Genomic DNA, 13,473 nt, shown 5'->3' with positions numbered 1-13,473 from the left:
ACTCGTCAACCCAGAGACAGCAAAGGGTATTCACGGGAACAGAAAAGTGCAAATTTTCTTTGCAGGAAGTGAAGGAGTTAACACAACCTCCTTTGGACCAGCGAAATACCAGGGTGTGTAGTACAAGGGATCTCTTCATAAGGGGCTGGGGCTTTGCTGGGAAAAGCCATTTAGCTAACTTACAGCCAGAATATAATTTTTAAATTAAAATATTTACAGGGAACTGGTGCATTGAGGGCTGCATGGAGCAGGACACGCTACTGTGGAGGTAGCTGTATCCTAGAGCTGAAGCCTCACACACCCCAGTGTCATGACACTGTTTTCAGAGCCACCACCCACACTGGGTGGGCATCCACAGCTGGGCTCTCAGCAGAGGCCACAGCTCATGGACCCAATGAAGAGTTTTCTCTATTCAACATACACTTTTTCCCTATGAAAATACTCTAATCAGCTTATTGCAGAGGGCTCCTCCTGAATTTTCAGTCCCTCTGTGGACTGCACAGGCAATCTTTACAGAACAATAAATCCCTTGTTAATTTTTCTTACTGGACCCAAGTTTTTTGAAGAGCTTTTTTCCTTTGAAGAAGAAGCCTCTCTTCTTTTTACTCTGACCAGGTACATCACTGCATTTGAGAAGGGCCAGTGATGCCTGCTCTGGACACTGCTCGCCCATAACAAAGCAGGAAGGTGGTAGAGCAGGAGTTGGTGAGGAGTTGCTCTGATCAACAGACCCATCCGGATTTAACTGAGTGGGAAAAAGAGAAAACAAAAGAAAAAAGCGAAAGTTAGAGCAGATGGACATCACACCAACATAAACCTCAGCCAGAAAAGCCTGCCTTCTCCCCGCCAGTCTGTCCCTCACCCTGCAAGGCTCAGCTCCTCTATGCAGTTGCAGATCCAGCTAGAAAGTTTCCAGTGGATTTAATCTTTTTTGTACCCACTACCCAGACCCTGCCTGAGCTCAGACATTCTGAAATTCCTCAACTTTGGGCTAAGAATAGGACAGCAGAAAAACCCCACTGGGGACTTGGTGAAAGATACTGCTTCACACCTGAAGATGCTGTAAGTGAAGCACCTCCTGAGAGCACGGATGGATAGATACTGATGCATCCACATACACCTGTTGGCTGGCTGCCTGGGCTGGAAGAGCTTGGTGGGCTCCCAGCACCCTCTGGGACAGAAGGCAGGACATTAAGAAAAAAACAACCTAGTAAGAACAAGGGCCATGCAAAACCTTCAGAAGTTCAAGGAGGCTGGCTAAGTTGGGAGGCTTCTGCAACTGTAGCCATGCTCTGTGATGGTAAGAAGAGAAATCTGGAGTCTTGTAAGGCAGCTCACCATCTATCAGATCTAGTTGCAGGAGGGGCAGAAAGCAAAGTCTCATGCTCTGCAGTGGCACCAATAATGGAGAAAAAGTTCATGATGGAGCAAGGCATGGAGAAGTCTTGGATCAAGTGGCACACAGCAACTGACGTGTTCCTAAGTCACCTGAGCATTTGAGAGTGTTAACTGGGATCCACAGTCCCAAATGATGCACTATATGCTGCTCCTTTTGGAAAGGGCTTTTAGAAATCAGAAAGTGCCCTAAGTCCTGGGCTCAGTTTCCTCTTCACAAAATACTAATGGCAGCTCAGTTCCCAGCCACAGCCTTCTTTCCATGATCTCCTCTCGCTGGGTTTAGGTGTCCAGACAGTGACCATTTCTGATCTGGCAGGACAAGCTTTCCCAAGAAGCTGCAAAGTTCACAAGGGAAGAGGCTCTGGGTTTCTGAGGCCTAGGAAAGCACTTGTCCCACTGTCTTCTCTTCCACACAGCTTTCACAAACCAGCATCTTCCAAGCTCCCAGCCGTACATCCTATCTTGGCATTACCCAAAACACAACATGACAGTGGCTGGAGCTGTGCTAAGAAGAACCCTCTTCCTTGGCACACTGAAACATCATGCCCTCATCATCTCTTTGCTTGTGTCCCACTAAGTCAGGGAGAGTCAAGTACATGTCCCTTAAGGGTCTGTAAGCAGCCACAGCTCCAATAAGGAAGATGAGTTAGTGACACTGGCAGCAGGATGGTCTGCCTGGAGTGGAAGCATTCCTGAAGAGCAAAGACATTAGATTAGCCCTGAACGGGAAATGTGTGAGAATGACAGCAGTTGCTTGCAGTTCACTGGCAGGAGTGGACGTGCTTTGGTCCTGGTCCCACACTGCACCTGGGGAAAGCTGCTGAATCAAGCAGATGCACAGACATAACATTACTGCCATAGCTATAGCACAGCCACACCTCTTCTCCCCTCACAGGTTGAAGTTATGCTGCTGTATTCCAGTTGCTTCATGCTGCTGCAGGACAAAGCACTTCTGGTACAAGATGAACAGAAACCTCTTCTCTAGAGTCAGACCTAGTACGTGCAATACCTACCAAGTCAGTCCTGAGCAGACAGGAGTACAGGACTTTTAGAGAGCTCTGTCTTGGTGTGAATATACAACCACTCCCAACCCCAGGAAGCTGAGAGTCAACTACTGTCTTGCAGCAATCACTTTAAACTGTCCCAAGTGACAGTGTGGTCAGAGTCTCTCTTACCTGAACTAAAGGTATCTGGATAAAGGGACAGAGATGCAAGTCCTCTTCACCCCTCTTCATTACAGTAAACGATATAGTGGCTGATTTTTCCTGAACTCACACTCTATTTTCACCTGGAAATCTTGTTCCACACACTTTCAGAGGCACCTCTGTGACTATCCAGATATGCAGCACCATGTTGAAAGCCTAGCTACTGCCAAGGACATGCTGCAGAGGGCTTGATGGCACAGCCTGGCCCTTGTGAAAGCTGCACTCTGCCTGCAAGGTCCACTCCTCCAACTAATGCTGCAGCACCAACTTCAATCCTTCTATCTCCTGGCAGCACACACGTGCAAGGTGCAACGCATGGTGTTGATGGCCCAAGTGCTAGTCAGGTCTGAGAAGTCTAGAAATAAATATGAATTAATCAGGCTGAACCATTTTCAGCTACTAATGCAAGATTTATGAAGGCAAGGAGAAAAAGCAAGCCAGATGAGGGCTAACTTGGTGGCCTACCAGATTAGCTGTGTGCAAAAGTAAGAACCTCTGGTTTCTGCTCCAGAAGCTATTTATGTGTTGTGCAACGAAGAATCCTTGGATAAAATGCACAAAAGCATTGGGCTAACATCAGAAAGGGTTTCACCAACGTGCAGTAAGTGATCTTCCCTATGAAGCTCAAGCCTTGGGCTGTCTGGCTCAGCAGTCCCAAAGGATGTGGGAGCGATGTAAAGGCCCCTCTGCAGCCAGGGCAGCAGAGGCTTGGTACCCATGCACCACTGGAAACCATTTTTCTGACAAAGGTGGAACAGTTTTAGGACCCAACAAACCTTATACAATTTCTCCTGTAGAGCTATGCATGAAAGACTGCATGCAAAATGAGAGGCAGGTACCCAGACCAACTCACAAATGTCACAATTATTTATTGTGATAAGGATACTGCAGTATCAATGTCATTATCAAGTATCAAACAGTTGAAAGGAAGTGACTAGCAGTTTCCTGTCTTTGTGGCTGAAAGTCCTGCTGATTCCCAGCTGTGGTATACGATGCCCAGGCAGATTTCCACACACAGGCACTCTCATACACAAGTACATGCAGATATTCTCAGAGGTCTCTATCTGGCAGAAAAGCAACAGAACCAGTTCACAGATTCATTTGGTAAGAGACAAATGATACTAAAATTAGGGTTTCTTCTCTAAGAGAAACATGAAGGAAAAATTGCTCTGTCAAGATCCTGATAAAAGCTATTAGGGTTGATAAACAGAAGAGTCATGTTAGTTTTCAAAGGGCCATTTTCAGTGCTGTCTCAGATTATTACCAATTTGCACAATTTCAGGAAAACAATGTTTGACACTAAGAAAAACACAGATATGCTCCCACTACCCCCAAAACCAGGGGTCTCATCCCCCCAGCCCCAAACCTGTTTCTTTAAGTGTTATCAGACAGAACAATTATCCACAAAAGGTTGGTTTTAGGGACTAAATGTTACTACTTTAAGTTGATGGTGTGCAGGGTTTTTTCAGGACTATACTCAGGAAGGAGTAAAATCAAGATGAAAAAAACCACAGGCTGAATATGGGGTGTGCTCAACCTGAGCAGGATCTTGCAAAGGCTAAATGAAGCTTTGGCTGTTGATGTCTTCGAACAGTGGTAGAAGGGCCAGGTTGAATTACAAAGCAGGTTTTTTCTAAACCTGAATAACCAGTACAGTCCCATCACGGTCCCCAAAACCACCAGATAATTGTTCCAAACAATTGCACTTCATGTGCTGAACAGATCACAGCTTGTCTTTAATACAGAAATCTGGCAGGTAAAGGTCTGCCAGCAGACGATTTGAAGGTGGACTTGCTAGCAGAACCCCGAACCAGCCTGTCAAACTACAAGCAAGAAAAGGAATAGACTGCATGTGCAGAACCCTTTAATATGCTAGGCTGGGTGGGAGATTGAAGAGGTCTTCTCACACAAACTTACATGGTTGCTCTCTCTCTATGTATCATTCATATCTATCACTGGACTCTCCTCTTCCTCATTCTCTGAAGAAAAGAACCGTCATGGGTGCATAATACAGGTAGAAATAAATACATGAAATCAATTAGAATCAAAAACTTTCTGAAGGTGCTTTACAATCAATCTTTGACAGAAACTGCATATTACTGATGCAAAGATATTAATTTGACAGCTGCAGAATTAAAGCAGCTGCTCTAAGTTGGTTAGCATGAGTGTTTCAGGGCCCTAGCTTGTGACCATAACTTCTTGGATACTCTTCTTTGTGTTGTATTTTTTATTGCTTCATCTAATCCCCAAATGTTGTCAGTTTGAAAGTTAAACTGCTTCACCCTTTTCAGTTGCCAGCATTTTAAGATTACTCAGAAATAATTAAAAATTATACACCTTCCCCAGTTCAATTTGGAAAGTAAATTGTCTCAGGTCTTTGGCACAGCAGCAGGGAGAAAGGAAGTGTCAAGAACAGACAGGGTGAAAACATCAAATCCAAGAAGTTACAAGTGATTTAAAAATCACTCATGATCATGCTGCAGAAGCTTCTGTTAAGATTGTAGCTAGCTTTAATACAAGTTCAAAGCTCTGCCGTGATACCACAGTGTGTATGCATGCTCCCTGATGTGTTAGGTCTTAAGCTGGGACTGGTAAATTTGATGGGAGTCTGTTTTGCCATGCTGTCTTTCAGAAGATTCAAACAATACTTCTCCAGGGGCTGCCACGCATCTTTTGCCTTTGGTGATTTTTTGCATACACCCCACTTCCCTCATCCCAAACAGCAGCAACGGTGCTTTTGTTTGTGTTGTATATGCCAACGACACACTTTAACAAACAAGTTCCTTAACTCTATGGAGTGAATATGTCACTGGACTTTGGAAAGCCCCAGGCATGGCTGTATCACTGTGAGAGTTCATTCCAGCTCAGGGATGGCCCTTAGAATATGTATGTTTTACACGAGGAGGTCTTCCTCTGCCTCACCCATCAAGTGTCCTGCCTGTAGGTAGCGATGCTGCGATTGCTGTGACAGAGCCAAAAACTCAGCAGGGTCAGGTTCTATCTCGCCTCAATAATCACTAAACATACTTAAATGTAGTTAACTAATACAAGTTTGGTTATAAGCAGGGTATATGTAATGCTTTTAAAAAGGGTGCAAATGAGCCCTTCATATTTGGAATCTGTTTAGGTAGATCTGGATTGCAAAGCACAAGCAGGAGGCAGGACTGCACATAGAGTGCTAAGCCAGAATCACCCAGGACAGGTATCCTGGTGAAGCAGGGAAACAGCAGGACAGGAGGCAGTCTGTCACTACACAGAAGCAGCCAACACAAAGTCATGGCTAGATAGTTAATGTGGTTTCCCACTGAAACAAAATTGGCTTAATCATCAACAAATTAATTTTCCAAGTCCCCAGGCTTCACAGACTACAAAGAATAGCAGCTCATGGATCAGCCAAGTGCCAAAACTGCCAAATTGATCCTGACCTATGACAACAGGTTCCTGCTCTGCAGACCCAAAGTCAGAGCCAAGGCAAGGGGAAGCTCTGCTGGATCTCTGGCAGAGAAAAGTGGAGACAAATGGAAAGGTCTGAAGGGCAGGCAAGCAAGCCTGAAACACATCTATTTTATACGGGCTGTTTTCACCTGTTTGAGAAGCATTTCTGCTAAAAAAAGGTGTCATGACCCCTAGGGAAAAAAGCTTACAGCCTTGAGCATGCAGGGATATCTGGGCCAAACTGCTGTGTCCAGGGGAACCAGACACCGATTGCTGAACCCAGAACCAGTGGAAAGAGGAGAGGAAGGTGGAGCAGCAGCAAGCTGCAGGACAGCAAGCAGGAGCAGCTTGTGCTCCCTGCTTAGCAGCAGAGCAGACAGGACCTTGTTACCCTGTGAGGTCCATGACAAAGCCTGGGACATGGCAGGTCAAACTGCTGTCACAGTTTCCTCACCAGTAAAACAGAAGAGAGGGATGCAAACAGGAATACTTAAGTAAGGGCAGATTGTTGTATATGTTATCCTGTTGTCCTGGTTTTGGCTGGGATAGAGTTAATTTTCTTCCCAGTAGCAGGCATAGTGCTGTGTTTTGGATTTAGTAGGAGAAGAATGTTGATAACACGCTGATGTTTTTAGTTGTTGCTAAGTACTGCTTATGCTAGTCAAGGACTTTTCAGCTTCCCATGCTCTGCCAGGCGCTCAAGAAACTGGGAGGGGGCACAGCCAGAACAGTTGATCCAAACTGACCAAAGGGCTATTCCATACCATATGATGTTATGCTCAGTATATAAACTGGGGGGGGGGTTGGCCAGGGAGCAGCAATCGCTGCTCGGGAACTGTCTGGGTATCGGTCGGCGGGTGGTGAGCAATTGCATTGTGCATCACTTGCTTTGTATATTATTATTGTTATTATCATTATTATATTATTATCATTACTATTTTACTTTACTTCAATTATTAAACTGTTCTTATCTCAACCCAGGAGTGTTTCTCACTCTTACTCCTCTGATTCTCTCCCCCATCCCATCGGGGTAGGGGGAGTGAGCGAGCGGCTGCATGGTGCTTAGTTGCTGGCTGGGGCTAAACCACGACACCTGTTTATCAGCCAACTTGCTCTCTCTTACCCACCTTTAATAAAACACCATTAGCTAAGCCAAACCCTTCGCATCTGCAAGTGGCAGATGAGCTCTCTGAGCCCTGAAGGTTATCTGAATTTCCCCATGGTTTCTGGGAGGACCCAGGCTGGGGCTGGAATAATGGTTGCCCAGAGAGGTGGTAAATGCCCCATCCTTGGAAACATTCAAGGTCAGGCGGGAAGGGGCTCTGAGCAACCTGATCTAGTTGAAGGTGTCCCTGCTCATTGCAGGGGTTTGGACGAGATGACCTTTAAAGGTCCCTTCCAACCCAAACTATTCTATGATTCTATGATAATGACCCCTGGCATCTGAAACAGGCCCTTGTTGCTGCTGGTTGATGCCAGAGAGAAGGGTTAGATCTGTAATAAGCTACACTACGAATTCAACCTGTTTTAATTTTACTGGTTCAGGTCTCCTTTAGCACCCTCTATTCCAACAGATGAGTAATTTGAGAAGAGTAAATAATTTTTAGAGGGAAACTGAAGAAGGAAATTCAATGACTGCTTGTTTCTCCCCAGGAAAGTTAGACCTGTGTAACCTCAGGGTTCTTAAACCCTGGTAGTAACAGCTTATTAACCTGTGATTCCCCAGAATGGACCAGCACTTATGGGCTGGGAGGAAAGGGACCGAGTACCCTAAACAGGTAAGCACAAGGGACCCAGAAAACTTGCGAGTTTAGAAGATGATCCAGCAAGCTACCTACAAACCTTATTTCTCAGTCAGGCCTGCCACCTGCTCTTTGTAAAAAGGCACTGAGGCTGTAGTGTAGACACTGTACCCACAAAGCTTGAAATGCCTGGAAGCAAGAGATGGGACTGCAGGTGAAGCCTAAGGGAGATCAGGCAGCATTTGGAGATAGAGATGGGAGGTGGGTACAGAGAAAAGGAGAAGCTGAGCATGAAAAATAGGACAAGGGATGCTGCAGAGAGCAGGAAAGCTAGAGTGGCACCAGTGGAGAGTTCAACAGAGGATTCAGGGACACATACTTCCTCAAGGACTGGCTCAAAGCCAATCTGGGCCTGCTCTTAGACACTTATGGGTCTGGCACCATCTGAAAGTGCCAATACCTCCCAAGAAGTTACTTCCAAGAAGAACTGAAGGTTGAGTACATGTGAGCTGGGGCCAAGCTGTATTCCTCCCTGCCTCCCATTCTCTAGAATTACACAGGACACGAGGTCCAGGAATGACCAGGAAGGTACCACGCTTTTGACCTCACCCACTGAGGACTGACTGAATCTGGCAGATGACCCAAACCTCCTGCTTAAGCATTTATTTCAAGAGTATCAGCAACATATGCAAGGAGATAGCTCAACCATTGAATTCCCTGCACCTGTGGGTTGCTCTCAAAGCCTTAGGACCCATCCCACAGATCTGTTTGGGAAACTCCCCAGTGTGTTTTGAATTTATCCAAAAGCACCATGGACTGGATTAAGATCTATCTAACTCAGGATGGGTGGAAGAGCATTGGTGTTTGGGTGTCGATAACTCCAGAAATCTTTGGCATGGATATAAGCATATCTGAGGAATTTCATGTGTCTGGGGAGCTGGCTGAACTGCTTTATTTGCAGAAAATTCTAACCCTTTTGTGGATCTCAAGAATTTGCTTGTTGGACCTGGGATGCTCTTGCTCACCTGACCATAATAAGACTGAGGCCTGAGTGGATGCTTTTGCTTTGTGTCTCTTTTTGCACTATAGGTAAGTCTTCAAGAAGAGCTCCTAGCACTTCCCTCTAAACTTTTGAGCATCTCCCATGGGATGAACTGAGCTGCATGCAATAATTTAAATGATTCCATCAGATACTGCATGCTATGCCATGCCCAGTCTCCAGCCACATCACAGTTTGGTTGTCTGTACTGTGCAGAGTCACACAATCTTACCTGGCTCTCAGCACTCAACGGAAAAGCTTCTTTATCTTTTGAATGAAGTTCCTCAACCATGCCTCCATCCGAAGTTACAGCTTCCAAGAAGTTAGATGGGACAAGCCCTCTGTGTTGGTTCAGCTCTCCCTGCAAGATAAACATTCATTTCTCACATCAGGTTTCCTGGCTGATGGAGAAATAATAAACAGAGGAGCAGTCCCATGCAGAGATGGCTAGGCTATGGTCTAAGAGAAGCCCGGGAACACACTCATGTTGGAAGGATCCTCAGCAAATTTCATGACTCACATTCCTGCTTAGTTGTGGAACAATTCAGAGTGCAAAAACACAGAGGAGAGTAAAGGAAGAAAAGGTGGCAGCAAACCATGACAAATGTATTTCAGCAACTGGTCAATTCTACAAACTGCTATCCCAGATGCAACTGGAACATGACTGTGCCACAGGCTTTCTAAAGGTCTTTGATTTGCTCTGGCATTTATTTATTTTTTTGAAGAATGAGGTACTACTAGTACAATGCTGTAGGCATTGTCTCTGTGCTCATTATGGTCCAGAGCTGCAAACCAAGCTTGGCTGTATTCCTAAAAAATTGTCTCCAGTTCAAGAGCAGGTGGTTGGGTGAGACAAAACTGAACCCAGCAATGTTGTTTGGCCAGCACTATAAAAGAAGTCAAACAATGATTCACAATGATACCCTCCAGACTTTACCTGGAGCCGAACCTCAACTTTGATGTATGAAGACACACTGCTTTCTGTGTGGGAAAAGGTGGATGATGCAAGGGCCAAGGATGGTGTCTAGCACACAGCTCGCTGGCAGGCACAATCTCCACATATGCACAGTAAATTAAACAGATACCAGTGGTTGCCGAAGTTGATACATTGAAGTGTGGCCGGATGGGGGTCACCATACATTTTTATTCTTATGTCACCATTTTAGCCTCCTGCCCTGGATGAGACCATGTGTCTGCATGCTTGGTGACAAATATGCTGATTCAGCTGATGTATATGCATCCTAGGCTTTGGGAAACCTGCAGTCAAGTTATGCCAAGACATAGACTGAGAACCATTTGGATATTGGGTTTACAGGAGCATAGACTGCCAGAAACAATCTGTCCTGTACTAAGCAGATATGGGTTTGGTTTTTTTTTTCCAAAAGCAGAATATTTTGTTCCCTGCTCTCCTGCCACTAGATGGACTCCAACTATTTCAGATGTAGCCACAGGATCTTCCCAACCCCTGTACTTACATAATAGAATCCATCATCATCCATGGACCCAAACACAGTGATAATGTCCCCTGCACTGAAAGTCAGTTCAGCCTGCAAAGAGCAAGAGAACTACGGTCACAAGAGAAGCACTGCCTGGAATTTCTCACCCGAAACACAAGGTCACCATGGGCTTCTTGCACAATCTCGCCATGAGGAAGGGTGGCCACTGTGTTAAGACTTGCAGAACCAGGATGCAGGAGAGCAACCGAAGTGGGCAACTGTGGAATTCAGCACTAAGGAAGCATTTCATAAATTAAGATGAGCAAAGCTTGTTTTTTAACCTAATTTTAATAAGGCTTCAAAATAGTACCTACCACCTGTTCTGGAAAGGTATGTTGAGAACAAGCTGAATAAGCACCAGAAATATCTTTCATTTCTTTAAATATAAGTACTAAATCCCACTCCCTTGGATGAGCCTGTTCTGTATGCAACGCTCAGGGATTAGTCACTAGCAGGAATGCATACAAATGGGAAGATTTGACCTGGAAACAGAACATTACCGCACAACACACATGACCCTTCACCATCAAATCTGTCTGTCCTGTCAGCCACACCAGCATGCGCTCCATGGAACACAAGACCGAAGACAAAGGTGTAAGCAGTCTCTTCTAATGGAAGAAATTGCCCAGTTACAGCAAAAAAGCTGCTCTAAGATAGAAAAGGTGGCATCTCCAAACAGGCTGTGTCCCACTCAAGACACACTGGCTTTATATGCACTTCACAGAAGTGTTAGCTGGAAGGGACCTACTTCTAATATATTTACCTTAGTATATCCCTAGTACTCAATTTATCTCTGGAGGCTGCAGGTTCCTCCTGTTGGCTCTGAATTACTTTGTTCTAGCAGAAAGACACTTGTAGGGAACTTCACTCACAGACACACAGAACAGCACAGCTGATCCTACTATGTCTTGGTGCAAGTTCACAAACAGCAGCTGCAGCCTTCTAGCAAAACAGGTGACCAAATTTTCTGGGAGTGTGAATGGTGAGCATCTCCAACAATGCAACAGAACTGCACCAGCTTGTTTCAATAATTTGAGCTCTGTTCACAGAGAAGGTTCTAGGAAGACCAAATCACTGAAAAAGAATACAGTCATCTTGTTGACAAGGGCTCAAAAGTGTTCTTTGTCTGGATGTATGAATACCTATACAGATTCTGGCTGATACATGCTCTCACTGTATCTCTCCCAAGATAATCCTCCACCCCTAAAACTCTCTGTCCTCAGAAGCAGGCTGTCTTGCTCATGAGACACTCAGTTTAGGAGGGGAGCATTACCTGAACTGTGCCACCTCTTGGCCATACACTCCTTTCTGGATATATGGAAAGACTCTGAATGCAAACCCCATGTTTATGTTTGCTACGAGTCGACTAACACTGCTATGGAGGAACAGAGAACAGAGCATGTTCTAATTTAGAAAGGTTTTTTGCAGAAAGGATTCTGCATTGTAATCTTTCCACCAGAAACACTTATCCACAAAAATACTGTTTGGATTATATGCTTGAAAAGAAGACCCGTCCATGAAATTGGAACTAAATCTTCTTGCTTGAACAAAGACCTACACAGGTAGTTAACACAAAAGGTATGCTCCAAGACATGCTCACCTAAAGTATCAGAAGTCCATTCAAACTCTTAAGCAGGTGGATGCCCTGGATCAGTTGCTAACAGCAGGGGCTGCTTCCTCCTGCCCCAGAACTGCTAAATCATGTCTAAGCACTAGAGGATGCTACGAGGCCATGAGATGCTCACTTAGTTTCACTGAGACACATACTGAAAATCATTAGGGGTATGTTGCTTCATATTCTTCAGAGATAACTAAACACTGTTATCAGTGAATGCATGAGAGAACATACCAGTGAACTTTACATTTTATGACTTCAGCCAACCCCTTTTAGCAGTTATATTGCCAAGCTCTAATTGTCTTGGTTTTGACCACAGTGCTAAGTGTCTTGGAATAGAAGAAAAAAGAGAGAGGAAAAAGAAGCCTATAAGAGGAGTGAGCAGGTGGTTGTTACCTCTATGTCTGCATTTGGAGAGCTCTCCTTAGGGTTATAGTCAAAGACGGCCACCATACTTCGAGGAGTCAACAGTTCAGCTTCAAAGTCCTGATGCTTCTGGCCTGCAGGACAAAAATAAAGCAAAATATCCTGAGCTGGAAGTTCTAAGACAAACTCTCAAATCACAGCAACATCTTCACTGTTCTTGGAATGGACTGAGCAAAAAGAGTACTAGGGGGCAATTGAGTGGAAATGGAATGGGAGAGAGATCTTAGAGGCCCCACGTAAAGCAGTTTTCTGATCTCCTGTATCACCTCAAAAGCACAGAACTGGGGTCATTTCCCCATTCCAGCATCCTGGTGTCCTGTCTATATATACAGGAATGTTTTATTTTATGTTTTCTATTTATGCACACGCATATATACATACACACACACAGAGAACAGCAGTCTCTTCACAGTGTTTCGAATGGACATTTCTCCTCCCTCCAAGCAATGCTCTGCTATCGACCTACAAAGTTCATCCTCCAAGTGCCAGGGGAACAGCAAGAGTCCTGGACAGCACTGACTGGCAGCCCAGCCACAGCAGCACAGAGCTCAGCACAAAGTGAAGGGCAGGCCTCATCGTCCAGGGAACGTGCTGCATTTTCACAACCACCACCTGCCTGCTCAGCCCCATCATTTACAGACCTGCTCTGAGTCTACAAAAGCAAAGTCTGGTGTTACAGAAAACACACATCATCCAGTCATTCATTTTATGGATTTAATCACTGCTTCAGGACAACACTGGATGGGCTAGCAAGGCGTTTGCAGGCTGGGCCTCTCTGGACATCAACAGATGACTGTGCATCTAAGCAGAGTGAGCACCCCCTCAAGGGACCTTCAATTTTAAGGACTGCTGCCATCAGATGAGTAAGAGATTTCCCTGCTCCTCCAAAGCACAACCACACATGCCCTCCACCTTCAAACACCCCCTGTTTAGACAACGACCATTGCACCCACTACTAAATAAAAGAACTAAAACTACTCTTTCTTGAGAATGACCATTTTCTTACAGTGCTCTGAAGGAACACTACAGGGTCTTGCATTGGCCCTTGACCACAAAACGTGTCTGCATTGCGATCATGAAAATGTACCAACCCTCTTTTCATAATAAGAGTGAGCGA

The 13,473-nt window shown here is 45.0% G+C and overlaps 1 protein-coding gene across 1 annotated transcript in view; it reads right to left on the bottom strand.

Moving 5' to 3' along the window:
• Positions 1 to 532: 532 nt before the first annotated feature.
• The window catches only part of TSPOAP1 (TSPO associated protein 1), a 72,143-nt gene continuing 59,202 nt past the window's right edge, over positions 533 to 13,473 (bottom strand). The window contains exons 28-31 of the mRNA XM_075719626.1: positions 12,327 to 12,430; positions 10,295 to 10,366; positions 9,052 to 9,180; positions 533 to 745 (exon numbers count right to left, since the gene is read on the bottom strand). Coding sequence (XP_075575741.1) covers positions 533 to 745; positions 9,052 to 9,180; positions 10,295 to 10,366; positions 12,327 to 12,430 — 518 coding nt within the window. The remainder of the gene's footprint in view (positions 746 to 9,051; positions 9,181 to 10,294; positions 10,367 to 12,326; positions 12,431 to 13,473) is intronic.

Source organism: Pelecanus crispus, chromosome 12, assembly GCF_030463565.1.
Source record: "Pelecanus crispus isolate bPelCri1 chromosome 12, bPelCri1.pri, whole genome shotgun sequence".
In the NCBI taxonomy this organism is placed as follows: domain Eukaryota; kingdom Metazoa; phylum Chordata; class Aves; order Pelecaniformes; family Pelecanidae; genus Pelecanus; species Pelecanus crispus.
Note: the sequence above shows the minus strand (reverse complement) of the source record. Positions and strands in the feature narration are given on the sequence as shown.